Source organism: Acipenser ruthenus, chromosome 3 (assembly GCF_902713425.1).
Source record: "Acipenser ruthenus chromosome 3, fAciRut3.2 maternal haplotype, whole genome shotgun sequence".
Lineage (NCBI taxonomy): Eukaryota > Metazoa > Chordata > Actinopteri > Acipenseriformes > Acipenseridae > Acipenser > Acipenser ruthenus.
The window spans coordinates 81,412,835-81,440,764 of NC_081191.1; the positions used below are offsets into that span (position 1 = coordinate 81,412,835).

Below are 27,930 nucleotides of genomic sequence, written 5' to 3' on the forward strand. Positions count from 1 at the left end.
AACCTTGAAGTTATTAAAATAGTTCTTACAGTGAATGACTATCTTTCAGTACCCTTTCACCTTGGTGCACTTTCTGCACAGCCTAACTTTACACCGTAAAAAATACATGCAATGAAGTACAGCGTTTTTAGGACACAAATGGTTTATCCAGAAATGTCCCAATTTAAGTACCGTATTCTACAAGCACAAATATTAAAGAGCTCGAAATTATATATTTGCATCTATAATTACACGCATTGGTACATTGCTAAATTACACGTGTTTGAAATGAGACGTTTTAAACCTATTTTAGTATTAGTATTTAATAGTACTGAGTCATAGTTAAGATTATAGAGTAAATATTTTTATAACTCTGACTGTTAAGGTGCTTTGATCAGAAGGTGTTTGCCAATGCAACTATTAACTGCAGAACAGTTCCTGAACTCAGACGAAAGCACCTTAAACAGACTTATCTAAGAACAAATAATTTAAAAAAAAAACATTTATAGTATTTGAGCAACCCCCCCCCCCCCCCACCCCCCCAACCCCCCCAACCCAAAAACTCCGAATGTTTGCAAAAAGCATAAAAAGGGATTCAGAATAAAAATAATAATAAAATATGCGTAAAATGTATATTCGATTCTGTTCCAGTCGTTATCTTCTTTGCACTAGCAGTACTCTATCATCACAGGTCTCGCCGGCTGTAGTTATTACCTCCCTGCCGCTGCCCCTCCTTCCACAGTCAGAGCGCTCCAGCAACAATCTCCAGTTACCGACTTCGTCGTCCGGGTCACGTGACCCCATGGCTGATCCTGCACATTTTAAAAGCAAGACATTCTCCCTTCTCAAGTCATAAGTTTGGGATGCTGCCAAACACTTCACTGATATTTACAGACACATTTTAGCTCATACCTAATCAGTCTCACTGGAGCGTGGCAGCAGCAGCACTCAATCACAGCTAAAGAGGGTTCCTGGATTGATTGTTGGTACTGTAGTATTAGTTCACTAAAAAGAGTGACATCAATTATAACCCAAGTTTGTGCTGCTGTCTTTTCGTTATTGATCAGTAGCTACAGTATGGGAAACGCCGCCAGAAATGCGACCCAAGTTGCTGCGCTCATGCTCACTGGGATAATTCTGAGCAGTCTGCAAACTCCTGTCAGATCCTACCTCTACAATAATCGCTATGCTGGGTAAGTCGTGATGTTTGGTTACTGTCTAACTCCGTGGTGAGAGATCACTCGCCACTTATTTTCCATCTTGCATGTACCATTGTATGTTGGATGCATATTTTCATTAATGTGGTAATCTCTTTAGATACCAGTCAGAATACATATTATTATTATTATTATTATTATTATTATTATTATTATTATTTTCTGTCAGAAAAGTCAGCAGTAACCAGTCTAGTTTATTCCGGTCATAACTAGTGGTTGTGTTGGTCATGCTTGTTCAAGAGATGGTAATGCTGGGTGACACTACCTTAATTTACTATGAAAGTATAAAGTCGTAGCTCTGGAGTTTTATCCAGTAAGGCTCTGTAAAGGTGGGTTTCATTTCTCAATTCTTGTTTGGTCACCATCTCACCAGTAGTTGCTGGATTATTATTATTATTATTATTATTATTATTATTATTATTATTATTATTATTAAAGGTTTCTTAAGACTTTCCCCAGCCACATTTAAGACAATGTAGTTAAAAAAAGCTTCCAGGTTAGAACAGTGCAAAGCTAACACTAACTAACAAACACCAATTGATGCACACAGTACTACAACAGTATTACAAGGTAAGTTATTCATTACAAGCACAGGCGTCGGAACTGCGGGGGCAGGGGGAACACTTGCACCCCCCCAAAAGCTCTGAGTCTCTTTAAGGCATGTAAGAGGTATATCTGTATATTAGAAAATGGATCGGAGATTTCCTTTAACCTGAAAAATACGTAAACACTATTATGTTATGTATTTGACCTTTTTCTGCTTCATGGAAGAAAATCTCTGTCCTAGTCACACCCTCTGAATGTTGTCTGTCAATCAGTACGTTTACATGACAAAGCGTTTTTATATTACCAGTTTCTTTAGCAGACATTATTTTAAATTAAATTATCACGTCATTTTAAAGATGGAAAACATTTGCTGCTTCAGTATGGGCTATTAACAAATACATACAGACTTTAACAAATGTATTACTTTATCCCTAACTAGACAAATGGATGCATGCAGACTGACTACAGATTATTATTATTTTCTCTGTTTTTTAAAAACCACATGCAGGAATGAAAGTCAAAGTTTGCACATGTGCAGTACGCTATCGGAATAAGTTTTCTGAAAAGTGTGTTTACATGATATACATTTTGTTAGGTTTCGGAATTTAATCGTACATTTCTAGGTGCTGTTTTCCGAAAACTGACTTTCGGAATATTCCGATACATTTTCCGAAAACTGGGGTTACATGACTTTTGATATCGGAATTAGTTTTCGGAATTCTTATGCTCACTGTAAACGCACTGAATGTCAGCAGCAATACAGTAAACACAACAGGAAGAGCAGCTAGTCTCCGGTTTGAATGACAAGTTGTAGAAATCAAACAACTGGATGCAGACTGATTACTTTGAATAAACTGTAACAACACAGTGTGAACAAGTTACTGAACAAACAGCACCATTTGCACTAACACACGTAGTTTACTAGATATTTTTAATTACCAAAACATTTTTTATTTTTTTACTTTCGTGAATACATTTTAAGACCTTCATGAACGTTCACACAACTCCTAATTAAAAAATATAAAGTTACCAGTGTTTTTATTCTTTTACATGTTTTAACATTTTTTTAAGAGGTAGATAAAAACAGTTCACAAACCATGTTCGCTTTTATGTAGGAGGTACCTGAACTTAAGTGAAGAACAGTTTTCTGCAAAGCCCAAGGGAATGCTCACTTGATCACATGTGTTCCTGTACAGACAGTACAGCATAAATTCAAACAAAAAGAAAGTCTGCAACAGCTTCAAAAAAAGTTATGTTTGTCAGAGCTATAGACCATACTTGGAAGTATCTGAAAAATGTAGCGAGTGCAGTTTTGTCTGAAATTGAATGCCTGTAAACTGTGAATATACAGGTATGTCTGGGCTAGCTTTTGTGTTCCAACTTTATTTACTGTGAAGTACTGTAAATGCACTGGCCAGTCTGCAAAGTTTGCTGGACTTGCTTTCTTGAAAGTGTTTTACTGTAAAAACATTTCTATTTATACACGTATATAGAATGCTAGATATTTCACGTTTCTGCTATTTCAGATCAGTATTGTTATGAAATAAGAAAATGAAACACTGTCTGTATGGCTTTTTTAACTACGTTAGTAATTAAGGCACTAGGACAACATTTGTCATGCTTTGGTCGCAATTGAGATGCATTTTTTGAAGATCTCACCGCGATTTATGTAGGGCTTATTTTCAATATTAACTCATGAATTGTGTTTCGGTGGGAACACTAAAAATAGCACCAAGGAAGCTTGGCCACCCCCAATCGGAAAAGCTTCCGTCGCCACTGATTCCAAGTAAAAAAGCAAACACAAATCTTATACAACCGATTATAAACACGTTTTAGTATTTATATACTGTACACTGTAATGCTAACATTGGAAACACTTATGTTTAAAGTATAGACTAAACAATTAAAAGAAACACTTCAATGTTTTTTTTTTAATCAGTATATCAGTGATTTAGTCCACATCAAGTGAACTAAAATGCAGACTAGAAAATCCTGCAAATCTGTACCAACTTAACCCTGATTGCAGCGTACCAAGCAGATGATCCTGGTAATTGGTTTAACAGATCGGAACAAGTTAGACAGATAATGGGGATTAACCTACAGCTATGGCCAAAAGTTTTGCATCACCCTATAGAATGAACACATTTTGCTTCATAAAGTCGAATGAAACCTGCTGAATAATGTTATGTTAATATATTAAATTACATACAGCTTTGTAGTTTTTCGTATACTTAACAAAAAATCTAACATGAAAAAATCTAACATGAAATACTGTACTACTATTATGGCTTCCAGTAGACTTTTGCGATATAATTTTGTAATTTATTTGATTATATTATGTTAAATAAAATATCTAAATTATGTTTTTAATGATCTCATTCCTAAAATTCTAGGTGATGCAAAACGTTTGTCCATAGCTGTATAAACCCTTCTTTAATAATCCTATATGTGGAATTCAGTGTCAGATAAATATACAGTATAAAGTAAAGAGATACCTGTACAAAAACAAAGACACATTTTTATTACATCAGTGTGATTCACACAAACATATTTAAGTAAAAATAAATCTAATTTCATGTCTTTTTGTTCACATTTCAAACTGGCAGATCATACTTGCATTTAAGTTGCCGACATTGCTGCACAGGCACAGAAAAGTTTAACTGAGAGATAATGGACATTGTAAGCAGTAAATGCTTTGGACAAACAAGTGTACTAAATTAGTCTTATCCTTCACAGTACCAAGTTAATCCACATGAACAGGATCATCACGAATCTAATTTGGTACACTGCAATCAGGATCTTGTTTAGTCAGAATTAGCAAATGATCCACTTGTGATGATTAACTTGTGGTGCGATGCAATCGTGATTGGCAGATTGTGGCAGTGAGGGTTGCAGGGGCAATGTCAGACCAGGGAAATAACACATGTACAACGGGGCGAAACTGCCGCAGCAGAATATTTATTAAATTATAAAAACAAAATAGTGTAACAAAACACAAAAGAAAGGGCACATTGGCCAAACAAAACAAACACAACACTAACTATATTTCTTTTATAAAAACAAGTACCATGGTTTGCTTCCGGGTAGCTCTCACTCTCACTCTCACTCTCACTCTCACTCTCACTCTCACTCTCGCTCTCACTCTCACTCTCACTCTCGCTCTCGCTCTCACTCTCCTCTAACACTCTGAGCCCGGAGTGGGTCTTTTATACTGTGGCTGGAGCCTTAATTACCCCTTAGACAATTACCTTATTAAGGCTCCAGCCACATTCCCACGGGTTTTATCAGGATGGGGATTTAACCCCATCCCCACCAGCTACACTTTACGAGACCGGCTTTTTGCCGGTCTCAAATAATAAATAATAATGTCAAACGGCTTTCGTCTGTCCGCACAAAAATACAATTTATATAATAATAATAATAATGATAATAATAATAACAACAACAATAATAATCATATATAAAAAAATACACACAAGGGGTGGGCACACTGTCACACAGGTGTATTAACTTTAATCCAATTAATTGACTAAACCTGTTTAATCCACCAGTTAGACACGTGTGATAACCAGTGTCCACTAGTTGGACCAAATGTGGTATGCTGCAATTGACCCTTAAACGTCTGGTTTTGTAGTGTAATAACAAAATAAAATAATTAAGTCAGTCTCAACTAGAAATTAATGTCTAAAGTTTAATAGATTATTATTTCACAAGGGCAATGTAGGGCAGCAGTGTGGAGTAGTGGTTAGGGCTCTGGACTCTTGACCGGAGGGTCGTGGGTTTAATCCCAGGTGGGGGACACTGCTGCTGTACCCTTGAGCAAGGTACTTTACCTAGATTATTACTGCTAATTAATGCTATAGGAACATACGGAGGAATTAGCACCAACAAAAAATCATTAGAATGGATTTTGTCAATAGGGTTTTTGAAACAAGGTGTGAGTGGTGCAAAGCAAATAAGGCTGCAAATTCGGAAAAAAAAAACGAATTGAAAAGGGAAGTGAACGGCTGGAGGAATTCAGAGCAGGTTTCACAGTGCTGTGAATGGGAGGTGAGTGTGGCCGTGACTACAATGAGGTGCCAAACAGGGGTATTGACAGCATCAACTAGCATAGCTCAGAACGAGGAACACAACATGTTGGGCAAATACTGTAGGTTAGCAGAAAAAAGGAGAAATCCTGGTTATAAATGGTCGTCACAGAGACATTGGTTTAAACAAGTGTTTGGCAATAAGTCTGAGGGAGACCTTCGCTTTTTTTTGTATTTTCCAAGAAAATATGTCTCTCCAGTGCATTGTAGATTGTAGGTACTGTCAGATAGGGATGGAATACCCCTTTTAGTATATCTTAAAAAATACCACTGGTTTGAGAAACCATAATAATAATAAAAACAATGCAGGAAGCAGTTCATTGTAAACAAATAGCGAATAGTGGTCCTAGTATGGTTGCACGCTGGTATTAATGGTAATGGTACTGCAGTGGTTACCAGTGTATATTTGTTCATATTGTGGTGCCTTTTTTTAAATGTCTTTTCATAGCGCTTTGCAGCTGCGCTTGTGCTGCTTTTTCCCATAGCATTGAATTGTTCTCATAAACTGTCAGGACTTGGCTGCCGAACCTCAATTTAAACGCTTATAAGGTAACACTATTTTGTTTGTCCCAATAGCCACACCACCTTGAAAGATGAAAGTGTTCAGATTGAGCTCACCTTCGCTTAGGCAGAGAAGAGCATGAATGGGCAGCTAATGGCTATTGTAATTGCCTTTTGGTGTGAAAATGACGGTATACCTAATAATAATTTAAATGAGGTTCATTAAATGAGGTTCATGAGTATGTATCATGTTTTCAAGAAAAGTAATGTTCACATTAGGTTTTTTTTTATCATTATTTTTTATTGTTGCTGCAGTACAACAATGGAATTACTATACCGTTTGCATGATTAAATTATAGTGGCTTGGCACATGTATATCTCACTGAGGCAATTTTTACAAGGCAGGCTAGTACACGTTACTTTTTTTGACAGCCACATAATAGCTTCTGGCACAAAATTATAGTGTGAGAGGTAAACCAATATTTAATCATTAAAAGAGCTGCAGAGGATCTTTTGTACAGAAATGGTATTTTTCATTTAAAGAAATTAATCAAACACATAATTAGAAACCTTGTATTATGTAATTTATTTTTTACAGATTTATTTGTCACGTGGGAAGAATTTCTGTAGTAAAATTATTCATTTTAAAATTCAATGACCATTTTTGATAGTCTTGTTTAACCATAGAATTGCAGTTCTTTTAAATAGTGTATTTAAAGTTTATTCTTCCACATAAAACATGTTAATGTAGTTTATCTTTCAAAAACAGATAAAGAGTTTAGTCATTGTTTTTTTTTTGGTTTGTTTGTAAATGAGCCAAGTGAACCACATTTAGCACGAATGTGCTCCCATTAAATAGCCAATCAAACTGGATACAAAATCTTCAAAGACAATGCAGTGGCACTACAAAAAAACAATGGAGTAGCTGACAATCAATCAGTGCCTTCCACTTTCGATAGCCGGTTTACAGTGAGGGATGGTGTTTTTAGAGGTACGTTATTGAACAACCAAGTCAACAATTTGCTATTTTAACAAAACAATGCAGCACACATTCACTTTTTTTTATTTAAATTGTTGTTATTTTAATATAATCATTTGTATTTTTTAATTAATGGTTAGTTCAGCATGCACACTAAATCAAAGATGTACTTCTGGCTAAATAGTGACCTGATTTTTGCACATTAAAAGGCTTTTTAAATAGATATCTTTAGTTAGGTTAAAACTGATTAATAAAATCCATGTAGTTTTGTTTCTGTCTTAATCAAAAAATATGTTTCCCCTCTGTACTATTTTCTCATTACCATTTTAGTATATAGGTTGACATTTTGTTGCAAGTAAAACTGGAGGAGTGATATTGTTTGATTTGTTTTGCAACAAACTCCCCATCTGCTTTCCTAGAAAAACTAGAATATTTCGAGGTACCATTCTACTTGTGAGATGCCTTGCTCATTAAAATATTTATCTATTCAGGGATGCCAGGGTATTTAGTAGGGTGGGAAGGGGGTGAGAGGATGGAAATGTAAATCTCTTTTCTAATCCAGTTAACCTTTTGAGTGTATTATTGACTGTTTTTGTAGGTCTCTGTTGTCTGTATGATGTGTTTTTCACAGTGGTTGATAGACCCTCTGTAGCAGGGTTCTTGTAGTAGGTGATTGGTATGCTTAAACTCACTATGGCGGGTTTTTGTGCATTTGCCAGATTTTATTCTTTTGTTATCTTTCGTTTGTCATCATCTTGATGTAACAGACATTCCTTTTGATATCCTTCTAATTGAACACAGATAATTATTTGTCTGTTAATGTGATAAAAAAAACAAATCTGGAGACATTTTGGGATGTACTTCTGTTGGCCCAAATTAATGCTGTAAAAAGGGAAACAGTACAGTAGCTTTTCCTACCCAATTCCTATATTGATATAATCTTGCCATCAGAATGATGAAATGGACTGACCCAGCCAATATCAATCTCAGAGTGCTGTGATACACAACTATAGCCATTCTTTTCCTGTCCCCCCCCCCCCCCCCCCCCGATGATACAGATTCCTATTTTACATTCCATAAGCAATTATGGTGAAAGGGAAAGGGCATGACAGGGTCATGCCATCACACAATGCATTATCAATATTACAAATACAGCGGCACATTCTTCAGTACTGCACTAAGTAGTAATGAGCATTCTCTGCTCACTTATAGGAGTCCTGTAGAAGTCATTCTAGTTTGCTGTTACCAAGCAAGGGAGGTGAGTCATAATACTAATATAGATTATAGTGACATTTGTAGATTGAACATTAGTGGTACTATACTGTATATTGCAATAATAACATAGAAAGAATATGTAAGGTGTAAATTCTAATATGGAAGAGGACAACCCCAATCAAAAGCTTTGGTCCAAAAAGTGAGTGGTATATTGCAGTATTCTATGCACGTGTTAAAAATGAACACTAAAGTGGATCCCCAAGTGGTTCACCTGGTAAAGTCACAACGTTGTGTGTTGTGCAGGGTCATGCAGTCCTGGGTATATAGGTTAGTGATTTGGACATCTGCAGGACTGGCCTTTGTCCTCAATAGAAGCTCACTGACATCCACTATTGAGCTCCTAGATGTAATGAGACTATTGAATTGGTGGAGGGATTACAGGAACGGCCATGGACCGTCAGTTCTCCTGAGCTGTTGTAAATTGGGAAGAACATTACAAGTAGTTTTGATATTTGACTCCCACGTGTCCCCTCAGTTTAGCCTGCCACACAGATGTGAAGTGCACACAGCATGGTGTGGTTAAACAGCATTGACCTTGACACAAGCCTCCAGTTTAGTGGGTAACACAGCTTTAAAGTAACACTTTGTAACTTTTGAAAATGTTCTGTATCACACAGGCAGTAACAAAATGGAATTATAAACAATTATCATGCTAGAAAGAAAAAGGTTGTAGAAATGTGGTGTTTTCTTACAACTTGTTGAGGCCTGTGGGAACCTTTTCCATGGCAGGAACCCCCTTCCTTATGGAGAAATGAACAATAGATAGTCGTATTAAAAGAAGCACATAAATATTGCTAATTTCACATGGGGGATAACAGAGAACCAAAGGCACATGTGGGAGGGGAAAAGACCACCTTGGGCCGGAAATTAAGCCACATCATGGCTATGGCTTTAAAAAGGTTATTTCAATTATAGGTTTCTCAGATTTCCTTAATTTATTTGGTAACCAAGCAAATTCATGGCAGAGTCCTGTGTTCTTTCTTTAAGCAATACAGACGCCAATTCCCAGTTGCTGGTAATCTCTTGGGAACCATAAACCTCATTTTTAGTGTTTGCTATCCAAATTTAACTGCAGATGTGGTTTCAAAGAGCATATAAAATGCGTCATGTGTATGTATTGGCTTTTGGTTGGAAGAGACAGATTAACATATTTGTTTTTAAACCACTGACAGAGTCAAACAATTTGAATACTATAGTTAAAGTTACAATTTATCTAGTGGACATTGCAACCTAGTGCCACTGGCTGTGCCCAAATAAACCAACAGTACTCTCTTTTATATTATACCAGTGACAGAGATTTTGTTGTTACTAGATCAATTGTTACCTGTGCAAGTGTATTGCCAGATTTTCTTGCTTCACTAATTTTTCAAATCTCAAAAAAAGAAACTAAATCAAGCAACAGCATTCTAGTACAAAAAAATATGAAGGAATACAATATGTTTCCTTTTTCTGTTACATAGTTAAACACTAGGTTGATCAAAATTACACCAAGGAGATATTTGCCAGTCTGTATACATAATGAAAGTAGCCATATGGGAAAGGTCTGTTAAGCACTGCTATATTAATAAGTGCAAATTCTTCTTAGTGTGTTCTCCTGTCAGCAAGGATTTCAAAGAGAACTTCATATGCATCCTAATGAGGATCTTCCTCAAGCTGAGTCAACTCTGACATTAAATAGAAAAGCAGTTTCTGTCCATACCTCAAGGTCACCTGCGCCATTATTTAAAACTAAAGGTTATAGCCATAATATGCTGTGTAGCCGGAATGGCTGCCATCAGAACATACTTTGAATATAGATAAGGATGTTCTTCACTTTTTTTTTTAATTTATTTATTTTAGTTTTGTTGATGTTGTCTTCAAATTCCACTTAAGTCTTTTTGCTTAAGAGTCAGGCAAAAGGCAGAAAGAATTGAAGTTAGATTAACATTTTAGTGCTGACCATTGACTACACTGTGTAACAATTTTTTATTTTTTTTTGGTTCCTGGGTAGTAAGTGTTATTTCCTAATTGCTTATGACTCAAAAGTATAGAAAATGGCTATTATTCTCCACAAACTTTGCTTCTGTGACCAGGACAGTGATATTTTGAAATGTACCTATTTCCAATGAGAAAAAGGGCGAATTTGTGTCTTTTCGTTCACATAGTCAGAAAAAAACAACATATTACTAAAGTAATACAAAAATTATTATTATTATTATTATTAATTATTTCTTAGCAGACGCCCTTATCCAGGGCGACTTACAATTGTTACAAGATATCACATTATTTTTACATACAATTACCCATTTATACAGTTGGGTTTTTACTGGAGCAATCTAGGTAAAGTACCTTGCTCAAGGGTACAACAGCAGTGTCCCCCACTGGGGATTGAACCCACAACCCTCCGGTCAAGAGTCCAAAGCCCTAACCACTACTCCACACTGCTGCCCACAATGACTACAAAAGATTTAGAAATGAGTAGTTTTTCGAGATTTACGATTATACTGTAAATCACTTTCACGAATCAGCCCCCAAATGTAGTCTCCCATCATGTTCTTGTTATACTGTCCTTGGTAGCGGCGTTCAAAGTCCAGTATAACCTGGTGGAAGCGCTCGCCTTGCTCCTCCGAGTACGCTCCCATGTTCTCCTTGAATTTATCAAGATGAGCATCAAGGATATGGACTTTGAGGGACATCCTACAGCCCATTGTGCCGTAGTTCTTCACCAGAGTCTCAACCAGCTCCACATAGTTTTCGGCCTTGTGATTGCCCAGGAAGCCCCGAACCACTGTGAGAAAGCTGTTCCAAGCCGCTTTCTCCTTACTAGTGAGCTTCTTGGGAAATTCATTGCACTCCAGGATCTTCTTTATCTGTGGTCCGACGAAGACACCGGCTTTGACCTTTGCCTCAGACAGCTTAGGGAAGAAGTCTTGAAGGTACTTGAAGGCTGCCGACTCCTTATCTAGAGCTCTGACAAATTGTTTCATAAGGCCCAATTTGATGTGCAGTGGTGGCATCAGCACCTTCCGGGGGTCCCAGCCGTACTCATCATACTTCAAGGCGTCCAGCAAGGTCTTGATGCTGTTGTAATCCTCTTTGAGGTGCACCGAGTGAGCCAGGGGAAGAGACGGGTACTTATTACCATTATGGAGCAGCACGGCTTTGAGGCTCCTGGATGAGCTGTCAATGAAGGACAGTATAACAAGAACATGATGGGAGACTACATTTGGGGGCTGATTCGTGAAAGTGATTTTGCAGTATAATCGTAAATCTCGAAAAACTACTCACTTCTAAATCTTTTGTAGTCATTTTTGTATTACTTTAGTATAAATACATGTTAATTTGGATTCATATGTTGTTTTTTTCTGACTTTATGTGAACGAAAAGACACAAATTCACCCTTTTTCTCATTGGAAATAGGTAAATTTCAAAATATCACTGTCCTGGTCACAAAAGCAAAGTTTGTGGGGAATAATAGCCATTTTCTATACTTTTGAGGCATAAGCAATTAGGAAATAACACTTACTACCCAGGAACAAAAATTGTGTTACATAGTGCTATGGAAACATCCCAAATGCATTGTGCTTTGCCTGTTGTTTAGAAAATGAACTCTTTAAAGGGATATTTCATGCCGTCTACATTTTTGGAATAATTAATTTACTACCTGTTTAACAGCCTACTATGTGTGTTTTTGTCTTGTGGGGAGTCTGCCATGCTATAATGTGTAACTCTGCACACATGTCAAAATAAGCAGCACTATATTATATTATATAGTAATTGCAATTAATTGAATTAAAAGTTATGTAGAATGAACATACAGTGAGATAAGATCTCATTCTCCAAAGTCTCCCGTTGGTCACAAAACATTAATATTTTAGCTATGTATAATGAAACAAAACAGTTATAGAAAAGGATTAAGATCTATTAACTGTCATTCTGATGACACAAGAACATTACAAGAGAAGAAAAAGGCTATTGAACCAAAAGATGATGAACACCTAGATTAGTTTAAAAGTATATGTATTCTTTGTCAACATGTAAGGATCAGTTAATCCAACAAAACCCAATTTGTATATACAGGATCATGCACCATAAGATAAAATAATTTGGACATAGCCCATGTGGGATGCTCTAATAGAGACAGTTGCTTGGAAGCTAATTTGCCTTTCACCCAAGGCACTGACATTTTTACTACCTTAGCCCTATCTTAAGAGCTGATAACTATGACTATATTATCTACCGGTGTTTTATTTGTCTGTCAAGTTTAAGTTCATTCTTGGTTATCAAGCATCAAGAATTCAATCATAGTAATCATGACTTCATAGTAATCATGACTTATAACTTTTAGATTGTATATATTTTCACAACTATATTTTACCAGGAATATTTTTTTACCAGGAATAAAGTTGCATTATTTTCAAGTAACTCAGATAGACATACCAGATCTATACACACTTCAAGTTTCTCCCTTGACTCTCAGGTCAGGGAATCCTCCACTTGTCTTACGGCTCCTTATCTCCCTGACACCTTTGTGCATAAGTGTACTGTATGCATTTCTTGTGAGAGCAGGGTTCTCCTTATACAGTACCCTATACAAACAACCTGATCATGTAATGATCATGTAATGCCTGATCATTGCAGCAATTGAAGAATAATAAATCTGATTAGCTTATTAGCCACACCTGTTTGGGGCTATATAACACCAAGTGGAGTCTGGCACCCTAACTCATCTTTAATGTTAAAAGTGCTTCAGAAAAAAACTCAGAAGGATAATTATATTACAAAGAGATATTTGTTCAAAGTAAACTGAGAGAATTTCAGGTGTTGTGTTACGTGGTTATGAACGTGGCGTAATTATACGGTACAATAAAGAACATGTCAAAACTCCGGATTTCATTTGTCGAAAGCAGACAGCTCTGACAAGTGTAATTGAGATCCAACTCACCCCATTGTGACACTGATTATTCCCAGAAGTAGTTTAGCCATAAGGCAAAATCACTAATTTATCAAACTTCTTTTTAGAGGACTAAGGATAAAATAATGGGAAAAAACCCTGGTCTTTTTACAATGATTACAGTATGTGCATGGTTGGCCTAGGTTTGAATTTGATTGAAGTCACAAGAACGTGCTTGTGCATCACAACCACATACTGTTCAGCACTTACCACGTCTACAGCCAATCCCCTCAGAGGGTGGTCCTGTCATGCATTCTGGGCTGGTGTTATTCCTATGTTGGGAAATCAAGGGGACTCCAGGCTCCAGTGCTGCCAATCCAGAACCTCCAGGAATCATTATCACAGAAACACATTTTGTATGTATGCTACCATGAAAAGGTGTTAAGAAATGGTCTAATGTCTGACAGAATTAAATGGGTATTTCTGTACCTGTTGTTTCATAAAGGGGTTCAGAGAAGGTGTTCTAGTACACAATGCACTCATTCACTGTATTATTATTATTATTTGTTTATTTAGCAAACGCCTTTATCCAAGGTGACTTACAGAGACTAGGGTGAGTGAACTATGCATCAGCTGCAGAGTCACTTACAATTACATCTCACCCGAAAGACGGAGCACAAGGAGGTTAAGTGACTTGCTCAGGGTCACACAATGAGTCAGTGGATGAGGTGGGATTTGAACCGGGGACCTCCTGGTTACAAGCCCTTTTCTTTAACCACTGGACCACACAGCCTCTCTATATCAATCTGTAGCTAAGTGTTAATTCTTCAAGTTGGCTGTGAATGTATCGTGTTACTGTAAAGAGCTCACTCTAGTATTGACCTCTGACTCCTTTTTACAGTTCTAGATACCCTTGGTAACAGTCTTGAGTCAACACCACTTTGACAAAGCAGTAATATTCTCAGCTATTGATATAAATCTCATCTAATCTGGTTCAGTGAGCACAGATGGCATCTATTCACAAGCAAGATATTATCATGCAATAGTTGGTCACAAACAAAAAATGTTCATACTGAAATTGAAAACAGCTTTCCCACTGTAATCTGCATAGTATATGTTTGATCTTTGCTTTAACAGTAAGATTTATTCCACAGTATTATAACAATTTCTGATGTATCTTTGCATAACATACAGTATACACACTTTTTGGAAACATGTTATTAACATTTTGCAAATAGATTAGTTGCCACAAATGTGTTGGTATCACTTTATTATGTATAAAGTATAAAACAGCATGTTCCAACAGCTGTACAACCATATACTATAAAAAGTATACAAACTCAAAATCCAAACGTAATGGTAGCAGCACTTATCTGACGTATTTACAGTATTAAAAAACAAGACAGCTTGGGGCTCCCGAGTGGCGCATCTGGTAAATGCACTCCGAGTGGAGTGCAGATTGCACCCTATAGCCTGGAGGTCGCAGGTTCAAATCCAGGCTATTCTATTGCCGACCGTAGATGGGAACTCCCAGGGGGCGGCGCACAGTTGGCTGAGCGCCACCTGGTGGGGGAGAGGGCTTAGGTCGGCCAGGGTGTCGTCGGCTCACCACGCACCAGCGACCCCTGTAGTCTGGCCGGGCAGCTGCAGGCTTGCCTGTAAGCTGCCCAAAGCTGCGTTGTCCTCCGACGCTGTAGCTCTGAGGAGGCTGCACAGTGAGTCTGCAGTGTGAAAAAAAAAACGGTCGGCCGACGGTACACACTTCGGAGGACAGCGTGTGCTCGTCTTCGCCGCTCTCGAGTCAGCGCGGGGGTGGTAACGGTGAGCTGAGCCTAAAAAATAATTGGATATGCCAAATTGAGAGAAAATAATACAATAATTGGTGATTACTAAATTTAAAAAAAACTAAAAAAACAAGACAGCTTGAAAGTCACCTAACAAGCAAACAATGTAGGCTTATCAATACATATAAAACAATGAATCTCAAAATTTGAATATCCATTCTTTAATTAACTCATGAGTTAAAGGACTAGGGCCTTATGATTAATTCCTCTGACTATATACTGTATAAACAGGCATCACTTTTGCAGAAAATGCTGCTTCTCATCAACTGTATTCTATTCACAATGTTTGTTTGAAGCGCTAAAATAGAATTTCAAATTTGGAAACACAGAGTGAATTTGTAAATCATTGCGTGTTCTATATTCATAAAGGGTCTAAACCTTTAACCTGTGGAATAATCAGAGAAAAAGAATTTGCTTTTTTTCGTCCATGATATGCCGTCACAATGAACAATGAAGTAAACTACAGTACACTGTAAAGTCACTGCTTATTCAGGATTATAATTGTATATTCCTCTTTCAACAGAGATCAAGTTATTAGGGTAATTCCACACAATGATGGGGAGGTGGAAATCCTGAAGAGCCTCTATAAACAGCTGGAAGTAAGTCTTCTTTTTTTTTTTTAAATCCGATGACATCTGAAATAACACATACTTTACAGCAGACACTATAGATAATGATGGTGTGTTTTGATAAGTGAAGCTCCAAGATGTGGGTTTTACTGTGCTATTATTGTCTTAGCCCCTTCCTTTAAACACATTGCATTTGTACAGTTCTAAGATAAGACTTTGAAATGTTACAGAATTAGGATAAACATGGCTTTTGCATGCTTGTAAGATTTGTAGAGGTCTAGTAGCATTATTTCAGACTGTATGCGTCTATTCCAGCATTCATACAGCACTTTAAAAAAAACGTCTTTCTCACATAGGTTCAGACAGAATCTGAAGTAAAGATATTTTATGAGAACAGAAATACACAAAAGGTTTGTTATCTCGAAGGCATTTTAAACAAAAGCATTCAAAAATCCATAATTTTAGGGGTTCCCGAGTGGCGCATCCAGTAAAGGCGCTCCACGTGGAGTGCAGGATGCGTTCTATAGTCTAGACATCGTGAGTTTGAGTCCAGGCTATTCCACAGCCGATCGTGGACGGGAGCCCCCAGGGGGCGGCGCACAATTGGCCAAGCGTCACCCGGGGGGAGGGAGGGTTAGGTCGGCCAGGGTGTCCTCGGCTCACCGCGCACCAGCGACCCGTGTAGTCTGGCTGGGCGCCTGCGGGCTTCCCTGTAAGCTGCCCGAGAGCTGCGTTGTCCTCCGACGCTGTAGCTCTTGGGTGGCTGCATGGTCAGTCCGCAGTGTGGAAAAAAAGCGGTCGGCTGACAGCACACGCTTCGGAGGACAGTGTGTGTTCGTCTTCACCCTCCCGAGTCAGCGCAGGGGTGGTAGCGGTGAGCTGAGCATAATAAAAATAATTGGCCATTCTAAATTGGGAGAAAAAAATAAAAATAATTGGCAATGACTAAATTAAAAAAAAAAAAAAAAAATCCATAATTTTGTAATTAATTGTTTCCAGAATAATGCACATGTTTCATTGTGTTGTTTATCATTAGGTTTTGAACATGTCAATGTGCCCCTTTGAATATTAATGGTTTATTTAGTATTTTAGGATGGAAGGCCTGTAAATCCTGTAGGTTCTCCTGAAATTTTAGAAAATAAATACCGCCAGCAACAGTTGACGAAAAACTTGAATGTAACTGAACTCAGCTTCCAGAGACAGCTCATTACAACCCACAACAATAACACTTGCATTGCGTGCAAGCCTAAAAATGAAGGTTTGTGATCAAACTCAAGGCAGTAAAGTAATCAAACATGCGTGTTCCAGTCTTCAAATGTTTGTAATTTAAATAGGTAATCTATCAGATGTTCAGATCAAGACATTTGAGTGTTTACTAGACTACATTTGGGAATAATTAAGTTGCACCATCGGGCATTCCCTTTAACCGCTGCACTGTTTTCTTTTAGCATATAAAGTTTGTGTAGGAATAATGAATCAAATGGAAAAAATAAAAAAAAATTGTAACTGCCAAGGGAACAAATGGCTAGAAATGAGGTTTGGATTTCAAACACACAGCTGCACAGCTGTAGGCTGTACTGTAGCAGCTGTGAGTGGTGCAGATCCAGATTGAAGAACTGGGACAAACACCTCTACTCTCCAATCAGTCTGGTATAAAGTAAAATGGAGCTGACAAGAATGTCTATAGAAAGGCTACTAAACAGCTCACCATTTCACAGAGCTGACAGCACCGTTTACACAGCTGCTTAGAAATATTACCATTATCTTGCTCATGACACAGTAATAGCATTTTGTAGCTTAAAGCTAATAGACATCTTTTCTAATGACCTTTCATTGGGGGCTATAAAGTATACTTTTAAGCCTGTTGGGATAAGCTAAGGGCACTTAAAACACATTTACAGTAATGTATAAGGAAAAGTATAATAGATAATTTTGAAAGTCACAAAAGGCTGGAAAAATGTTATTGTAATAGCATCAGCAAGGTATCCCAAAACATATACCCTCATCCAGCTAAGTTTAAATTGTTTCCCCAAAGAGTGCAGTACATTTTATCCCCATTACTGTATATCTTATTTTTCCATTCCGGTTTGCAGATGATAAGCAAGACTGAAGTGGTTCCAGTAAAATGTTATCTTTCTCCTGATCTGCTCTGCTGACATCATCAGCAAAAGGCCAAGTATTCAATATGCAGAATGTTTGACATCCAGTCAGCTAGTTACTGAGATATATTTCTAGTTGAAATATTTGTCATTTAATATGTCATTTATGTTTCTTTTAGTGTTTCTACTTACTGTAGCTACCTTCTGGAGCTTTGCAACTATGGTGCACACCGCTCCTAATAAACACTTGTCGTGGCTTGGGGAGTCAAAAGGATCTGAATTGGCAATGATTTTCAAAGACTTGTTACCAGCCCTAAGGCTGTTTGCAGCACAACCCTAGTCTAACCCTATTCAACCTAATCCCTACATAATGCCCTTGTCCATTTTGAGTAACCTAATCTGCACCCCAGAATGTAAACCTTTCTAATGCACTGCCTATGTAGCCTTGCTAATACAACCCCATTTTGTGAGCCTATGGAAACGCCCCAACCACCAAGCATCACTGCCCCGCTATTCCAAGAACCCAGGTGACTGAACCAGTCCCATGGCTATGATATCCATTATCAAGATTCATTTAAAATATAATAACCTTAATAGTATGGTAAAAAGGTGCAGTGGTTACAGTTTGCAAATGTTGCAGCCATTATGTGATTATGAATAGTCAAACAGCATACACCATTGTATTACTTTGTGCTGCTTTATATATCACCGTCTGTTGTTATTCAGTGCAGCAGAGGACCAAAAGACCCAATTTGAGGTCAGAGTCCTCCTTTGAGTTGCCTGCCTTCCCCCAATGTGTTCTGTTGCCAGGCATCAGGCCTTTCGCTACCAGCGCCCCCATTGGCCAGGAATTCCCTTCCTGCATGACTGAGACCCTTTCAACCAAACTTCCAGGGGTGAATCTACTCCAAAAATAAAAGGCGGGTGTGTTGGGGAGGCCCCTTATTTCTGGAAGTTTGATTCAGGATTCCATAGAACATGGAAATAATCTGCAGATTTTAGTATTATATATATATATATATATATATATATATATATATATATATATATATATATATATATAATTTTTTTTAAAATAGTCATTTTTTTAAATATGCATATGGTGCTTGCTTCCTAGTAAGGTAAATTGTGAATTTTACAATCCTAACCCATCACCTTTACAAACCTCTATTGTTACTTCTAGACAAGCTTTCTAATTGTGTTCAGCAAAACAGCAAAAGAGGATAGCAACAGTGGTATTATATTGATGGAAACAAAATACAGTTGTGTTTCAAAATTCCTTTCAGACTTTGTAAGGAAATGAAAATGCTCTAGGGGCTCTTAATGTTTTGAAATGTATACTTTTTTTTTTTTTTTAGCCGTCTTTGTTTAAGAAATCCTTAAAAACTAAATGTCCTAATATTAGTTTCATATACCTCAAGAAAAAACTCAATATACTTTGTCCCAGGCCAGGTTCACCTTCTGGGGAAAAAAGATTCACCCATTGACACATTTTATGAAAGAAACTGGTGTGGCCACTTTTCCATATATAACTTGTAACCCTCTGGCTAAAATGATCAGCAACAAATTGCTTCTTTTCATTGTTGTTTCAGAAATTAACACCATGTAAAAAATAATAATAATAGTAATAAATTGTAACAAAACTTTCAACCAACAGAAAGTACTGTACAGTTACGGCCAAAAGTTTTGCATCACAAAGAATCTTAGGATTGAGACATATTTAAAAAAAAAAAAAAAAAAATCTATATAAACATAATTTATATCTTTTTTTAACATCATGTAATCAAAAAAACTACAAAATTATATTGCAAAATTCTACTGGAAGCCATAACAGTTGTACAGTATTTTATGTTAGATTTCGCAGTGTCACATTTTTAGATATTAGACAGTTTCTCGTTAAGTATATGGAAAACTATAAAGCAGTATGTAATTCAATATCTTAATGTAACATTATTCAGCAGGTTTCATTCAATTTTATGAATCAAAAGTAGTTAATTCTATTGGGTGATGCAAAACGTTTGGCCATAACTGTAGTCATGCCACGTTAGCCATAATGATCCAACTTGCATTTGCCGATTATTAATATTATTATAGTAGACTCTCTTTAACCGGTCCAGTTGGGACTGGACCCAGTTCAGATTAGTGATTCGTTTATCTATAGCATACTAAAAATGTATTTTTCTTTTCATTGTTTTACAATCTCCCTACATTTAATTAAAAAATCAGTAATAAAATCCAGACAGCTGTAAATGTCCCCATTCTGGAAATGGTTTGTTATGAAGCTGACCTTTTTCTCCAAAAGACAACTGCAGTACGGAAGTCTACGTAATTCAAAGTCTTAAGATGATAAGGCCACAGTGGCTGCCTAAACTGAAATCCATGCGTGTTGTTTGTTACTCATAAGAAAAAAAAGCAATCTGTGTTTCATCCTTTTTTTGATCCCTTGATGTATTGTGTTCTCTTGTTATGCTTTTATTGTTGAATGTATTCCTTTTTTGGTGGATGTTCTTTATTTATTTGAAACCCAGTAAATATGATTGAGAAAAAAAAACAACTTCTGAGCATTTTCACATGCAACTGCCAGATTAATAAACCCTTTGAAAAATCAGATAGTTGAAAGATGCTTGGTTATGAACTATTTAATTATCCATGCATGAGGCGAGACACATCTGTTTTTGACAGATGATGGTGTTAAATGCCAGGTACTTTAACACTGAAGCATAGTGGCTGAGTTAAAGGAAAGTCTTGAAGGGATTAATTGCTGTCACTCACTACACTGGCGACTATCCTGATAACAAAGGTACGTCCTGAGATGGAGCTTTCATTTCTTTCTGACGTGGTGCTGCCTCTTCATGCTTCAAAAAACACAATGGAAGTAAAGGGCGATGCTGTGACTTTGATGATTAGGTCGCTCATTTTTTTTCCTGTGCTACGCTTCAGCTTTTTTCTCAGCAAGCTGTCTTGCCAAGATTCCACACTGTTCTCTCCTATGAAGACGCTTTTGGAAAGTAAGGAGAATAAACGTAGGCCGGCCTAACATTCTGAATGTGAGCAACTCAACTTGAAGGCTGTTTTGGGGAATCCTCAAATGTCACCTATGCTTGAATGTGTATGAACTTTGCCCAAACAAAAGTTGACAAAGGTATTTGAAAGACAGGCTTGTAGTTTGCAGTTAAAACTGTGTATACTTAATGTAGCTTTAATGCCAGGCAGTATTCAGGATACAAATACACTGGAAAAAACTACATTGAAAGTATTTTGTCCTGTTCTAGCACAACCCTTATAAAAGTTTACCAAGGTATTTTTGCAGTCTTCTCAATGTTAAACTATGCATTTGCCGTGTTTATTAATATACTTTACCATATATTGCTATTCTTTACAATGCTTACAATGCATGGTTTAGGTGTTTTTTTTTTAACTTGTTCTACCATATCTTTCTGGGTTTTACAATGCTCACCTTTGCTTTACCATGCTTTCACTATGCTTTATTACAATTTGTTCAGCTTTTACTGTGGTAAACCTTTAGGGGGGCCACGAGATGTTACAGTTCAGTTCACAGTGTGTGCCATACTGATTAATGTATTAATGTATTGTGTTTAAAGTATAGTATTGTATGAAAAGGGCTTTTATTCGTATATTCAAACCTGTAGAGGAATAATGGGACCTGGCAGTGTTAGTGTTGCATAAACAAAAATTATAAACCAGATATGAAAATGAACTCACAATTAGAATCCTCATCAGTAAAGCTATGTATTGAAGCAAATGACAAAGTATGTATGTATTGATCTTCTCTGCTTTGAAAAAGAACATCGATATGAGCAGCTATAATTCAGTGCTGCTAATAAGCACTGTTTACACAACTCTAGCCTGCTCAGTAATGGGCATTCTTTAAGCTAGCATCTCAATTGCCCAGTTATTTTGCCTAAAACCAACAGCACAACTATGTTGGCAGAGTATAAAAGCAAATCACAGATGAAGCCTCAGGTTAAACTTTATAACACTCTCTAAAGGCCCTTTTTCTTGCAGTTATCTAGCATGTGAGGTTATTTGAACTCCATAATAATGCTGTCTGAGAACTTTACCAGGGCACTGCATAATTGCCACTCTGTACTGCAATTAGTACAGCTAATTTCCCCTTAAAACTTGGAATTAAATCAGAGACCATCAAACTAAAAGGAAACAAGGAGGATAAAAGGTCAAAAAAAGTCCTAATGATTAACCTTATTCAGTTATTCCATGATGATAAAAAAGGAATGTCCTGCCAAATACTGCCTGCAATTACATCGTAAGTTCAACCAATTCGAAAATGAATCAGAGTATTTTAAAACGCAGTAATAATAAATTCATGTTACCTTTGTCTCTTTTCATGTTACATTAGTCTCAAAGCTTTTTACTTTGTGTACATTTTTTTTTTGTGTGTGTGTGTGTTAAGACAATAGAACTACCAAAGGTTGATTGAACAGAAGGTTTATTTAAGGGCTCAGAAGTCTTTAAAGTCCTTACATTAGGTATGTGCACCCTGGAGTAAACAGCTTTGATGTACAGGGGCCTGGTACCATAAAGTTCTTGGAATTGGCTCTGAAGTGGCTCAGTCTGGAATTCAGGCAGAATTGTTTGCGTGCAGTCGGCTTGATAGTACACAAGCTATTTCATTGCAGTTGGTTTAAGTATTTAAACTCTGTCTATAGACAAAAGGTATACTGATACAAGTCAGTCGTATTATTAGTATATTATTGTGCCCAGTGTCTTTGAAACTAACTATTTATCCAAATAACTGCACGTTGTCATGTAATAGTGACAAGAGGACCTGTTCAGTTTGTCTAAACAGTGGTGGTGGATTCAAAATAACGTCATTGTTTAAATCATTAGGCCCCTGTCTGAACCAAGGTCAGGAAACCAACATCCGTAACAATGCATTCGAATCTCTAGTGCATTTCTTATCTGTAGAAGGTCCATTTTTAACCCTATTAGAAAATGTACACAGGTGGGTAATATATACTGTAGGTCAACTTAAAAAAATGAATCCTAAACATGGAAGTGCTTAGTTCAAGTAGCTTTTGTTTTAGAATTATCCCAAGTAGAACCTGGGCCTGGCTAAAGCAGTTGTGTCATTTCACTGCTGGTTGCAATAGAGTATTACTTCAAGAGTCTTCTTATACAGGGCCTCTGCAAGTTGTGTGCACATCAAACAGCCTCTAAGGTTAGCCAATTAATTTACAAGCACAAATAATCAGTTCATTTACGAAGGAGAGCACTGCATGCGTTTTAATTGCGGAACAGGATAAAGCCCTTTTTGGCATTCAGCTGAACCAAATTGAGCCTGAGGCATTGCATTTTATGATCTGTTGGCACTGTCTGGCGCTACACTGCGATGTGGCCTCCAAATTGCTTCTATCAGCAAGTCCCTGCTGGAGCATTTTCACAAAATCCCCTACTTTGTTGCCCCCAGTGCCTGTTCTGCAAATGGTTGATGTCTCTCCTGGGACAGATTCCAAGGTTATTTAAGACACACCAAGGGCAGAGAGAGCAGGAGAGACTAGAAAAAATAAGGCAGGAAAAATACAAGTCTAATTTTTAATTGAAGACTGGAATTACTGCATCGGAAATATGCCCAGGCACCTATTGATTGGCTATGCCGACTAGAGCTAATTAAATGAAGGGGGGTTGGGGGTATTAAAGACTATAAATACTGCACTATTGTTTTATGAATAGCACCGTAAATAAGGTTCTGTTAAATACTGGATATTGCACAGAAAATAAGGGCATAAAGCTGTATGAATATGGCTCCTTGTGTCCTCTAATTAGTTTGGTCAATTTCTGAATGTATGACGTGTTCTAAGAACAAAGCTTTTTTATGCCCATTATTTTCTGATTTGTAAGTGCAGCATAGGTGTCTCTCATTTTGAGATCAAATACATGTGAATTACAGGTTGGTTCCTGCACTATAGGTGGACCTATGGCAGCCCAACAGCGTGTCTATCATCACAGAGGGTGCAGCAGTGGATCTCCACATAGACAGAAACAGCTCTGGAATATTCAGGTCTCACCTTCAGCAGGCTAAGATTCCTTACAAGTAAGTAATTCCTTTTCCCTTTGATGTCCGGTACTCTTTCATTACTGTGCATATAAGAATAGCAATTTATGCTTTTAGATAATAACGCCTGTGCTGCTAGTGTTTTTTTTTAGTGGTGGCAGTGGAGGTGGGAAGCGGGGGGGGGGGGGGGGGGGGGGATTTTTTGAAACTTTTTGGTGGTAGGTCAGGGAAGCTGTGCTGTAAGACAGAACATGCACGTACAATACTGTACAGGGGTGAGCAAGAGCATGCAATGACTGACTAACTGCTGGCAGAGCATCCAAAAGGAGAACCCACAGCACAGCAGCCAGGGAGAATGATCTCTTAAAAATATAACCACTCGCTTTTAAGGCAAAGGATGCTTCTTCAGATGAGAAGTGGAAACTGAGACTTGCTACCTGAAATCTTAATGTGACTGCAGTATTGATAGAGATTTTTTTTTGTGAATTAAGTATGTTTAGTTTTTTTGTTACTGTTTTATTGTGTTTTAGAATCATTTTATTCTACTGATATCTCAATCGCCTTACCTGGTTTAATCATTTTCTGCTAGCATTTCTATAGTAATTTTCACATTAATTTTTACGCCATTTTCACTGCTTTTTCCTCCAGCTGAGAGAAGAGAAAGACTTGCAATTGCTGTACTGTGTATTGTACTTTTGCAGTTTCTACATTACTACTGCAAACTTGATTTGTTTTAGAAAATTGAGCCTGAGCTTAACATACTCACTTTAAAAACCACCCTACACACATTTTAGAATTTTAGAATTTATTTTATTTTAAATTGTGCACTGCTGCCGAACACTGGCTAGCATCAGATTTTCTATCCTGGGGTTTTATCAAATAAGACACCTATTTTATCTCAACATATGTCTTTAATACTTTAATTTCTGGTAGTTAAAGACTTTTATCATTTTTGTGTATTGTTCCGTACACATTAAATTATCAAGAGTCTGTTAAAATGGGCAAATGTGACTTTGTGCTTGAAATCTTTAAAATGTATTGTACTGTCTTAATTAATTTTGTTTGTCCCCCAGCTCTAGATTACAGTTTCTTATCTACTGCTGTGGAGTAGTTTAACAGTTGTACTGGGTTGAGTCTAGGCACTGTCAATGTTGTGAGACCTCACCTGTCATTGTCAGTGAGGGCCAGCCTCCAGGCAGTATCCTGGTTCAGCCTCCGTTTGAAATTGAAAATCCTTAATGCGGTATGATAAGACTTCACACGGTGTGCTGCCATCCCATTGGGATAGTTCCTTGTGCCATGGAGATAACTGTTTTTCATTAATGTTTTATAGGGTTCTTATCTCCAACCTGCAGAAGGAAATTGAAAAACAAAGTGGATCTAGGTCTTCCCGAAAGCGAAGATCTGAATCAGAATACGATTATGAAGTCTATCACTCATTAGAGGAGGTATGTACATCACAGAAGATTTGTCACGGATGGGTGTATGTATTAGAAATAATAACAGCAACAACAAAATGAGTCCTGAATACAATATTGATATAGTATTTTTTATTGTTGAAATTCAGGTTGACAAATGAATGAACCATTCTTTATGAGTTACTTGAACATACAATTGTAATTAAATCCCTGTCAAGCATTGTTTTGGTGTGCAATAACTGTGGAATAAAATAGTCTTTTCCTGTTGCGATTGCTGTGATTTTGACGGTTGAAAGAAAACTGGAATCTTAAAAACAAATCTTCTAGTGGTTTTGTGTTTCTCTGTGAGTTAACACCAATAAGAAACTGATTTGACTAGATGCCTTAATCAGAGTAGTTTCTTATAAGTTCTACCTCAGAATTTAGAATTCAGAGTTGAATTTAATGCTTTCTGATTTTTTTTCTTGTGTTTTATCAGCTCAAGATCTATCACACCTTGTTTATTTAACTTTGCGTTAAACAAACATCTCATTGTTCTTGTGAGGTTTTTTGTTACCATTTTCATCACTGATGAATGGTGGTTGTGAATTGTGAGCTGCCCCCTAGTGGGAATGCCTACGTAACTACCAGTACTACAAGGAAATGAGAAGAGAGTGAAATGTCACTATAGATCTATACTGAAAAATACACAAAAGATTGAACATTAAAACGCATTGGCCTGTGTGGCAAAATGGTAGTTAGTGCACAGGTGTAGAGCAGGTGCAGTAATCCAATAATGAAAGACAGACAACAAAGTACGGGTGAAATGATTTCTGTTTTATTTTGTAATCCAAAAGGGTCTGATGACCAAACAGTAAACAAAAGGAGGGCTGGCAATACAGAGCAATGCGTATTGAGTGAGTGAGTGCTGTAGTGCTTGTGGTGAAGAACAAGTTATCTGTGATACAATGTGCAGTGTTGTCTGGGTTTAGTGCTGGCCTTAAGCGACCACTCCGGATCGTGTTAGCCGTCTAATCTAATAACAAACAAACAGTTATATTAAAGAAGAGACAGACAAAACAAACAAAACACTCACGGTCATTTCACAATTAATTTCAGCTTAACCATAATAAGGAACTGATCACCTCGCTACGTCCCCTTATATACTATCAACCATGACCCCTTGATTAACAAGTGCAACCACTCCTCCAATCCACGGCTGCCACATTGTTTCCCTTCCGGGTCGATGATTTAGTGTACCGTAGCTCCGCTCCCTTTCTAGATGTCCGACTTCTGCCTAACCCTGGGAATGAATTGTCGGGCCATCCAGTCCAGTGCCGTCACAGGTCGGGAGGGAGATCTAACACCAAGAATCATTCTATCTCTGTCACAGGCTGGTATTAAGATTGTCACATTTGTCAGGACAAAGCTTTAAAGATGTGTATTTAATACAGCTATCACTGTTTGTTTGTACTTTTAGATACAAAGCTGGATGCATGAAATTAACAGAACACACCCACACTTTGTTAATATGTTTTCAATCGGCCAGTCATTCGAAGGAAGACCCCTTTATGTTCTCCAGGTAGGAAAGGATGATTTGTAACATCATATTGACTTGTCATAAATACTTCACTATAAAATTAACTTTGTACAACTCTTCTATCAGCTAGGAAAGAAATCTCGCCGTGACAAGAAAGCAGTGTGGATTGACTGTGGAGTCCATGCCAGAGAATGGATTGGGCCAGCATTTTGTCAGTGGTTTGTCAAAGAAGTGTGTTTGCTCATCTATCTATCTATCTATCTATCTATCTATCTATCTATCTATCTATCTATCTATCATGTTTCCAATATGAATCTCTATTGTATATAAGTTTATATAGCTACCCAGTAACTAGTTATATGATGAAGTACAGTTAGTATATATTTGGGATATGGCTCAGGATGCAAATATAGCCTTCATCCATGATTTTCCGCATTTTTGCACATTTTTCACATTGCATTTGGTCAGATTTTTTTGTGGGTTGTAGTAGTATATACAGGGAGTCTGAGAGAAAAAATGACACCAAATTTTGGTGCTTCTTTCATTTGTTTGGTGTGCAAGGTAATCAAACATGCAAACATCTTCAGGTGTGAAAAAGTTATTGCCCCCCCCTAGTTAAGCCCCCCCCTAGTTAACTCAACTCAATTAAAGGGATAATTAGAGTCAGCTGTTTGAGTACTTTGGTTAACAACCAGGCCTGATTTGGGCCAGCCCTGCCCAATATAAATCTGACTAACTGACTAACCATCAGAGTGAAGTTGTCAGCACACAGGTTCTAAAGGCACATCATGCCACAAACAAAAGAAATTCCTGAAGACCTCTGGAAAAAGGTTGTTGATGCCTATCAGTCTGGAAAGGGTTACAAAGCCATTTCTAAGGTTCTGGGGCTCCACCGAACCACAGTCAGAGCCATATTGTCCAAATGGAGAAAGTTTGGGACAGTAGTTCCCAGGAGTGGCCGTCCTGCCAAAATCTCTCCAAGGGCAAGG

At 37.4% G+C, this 27,930-nt stretch overlaps 1 protein-coding gene across 1 annotated transcript in view; it reads left to right on the plus strand.

The window, feature by feature from the left end:
- The first annotated feature begins 784 nt into the window (after window positions 1–784).
- The window catches only part of cpa6 (carboxypeptidase A6), a 39,335-nt gene continuing 12,189 nt past the window's right edge, over window positions 785–27,930 (plus strand). Inside the window, exons 1-6 of the mRNA XM_034921144.2 lie at window positions 785–1,172; window positions 15,826–15,901; window positions 23,919–24,043; window positions 25,338–25,452; window positions 26,882–26,983; window positions 27,068–27,172. Coding sequence (XP_034777035.1) covers window positions 1,057–1,172; window positions 15,826–15,901; window positions 23,919–24,043; window positions 25,338–25,452; window positions 26,882–26,983; window positions 27,068–27,172 — 639 coding nt within the window. The 5' untranslated portion in view covers window positions 785–1,056. The remainder of the gene's footprint in view (window positions 1,173–15,825; window positions 15,902–23,918; window positions 24,044–25,337; window positions 25,453–26,881; window positions 26,984–27,067; window positions 27,173–27,930) is intronic.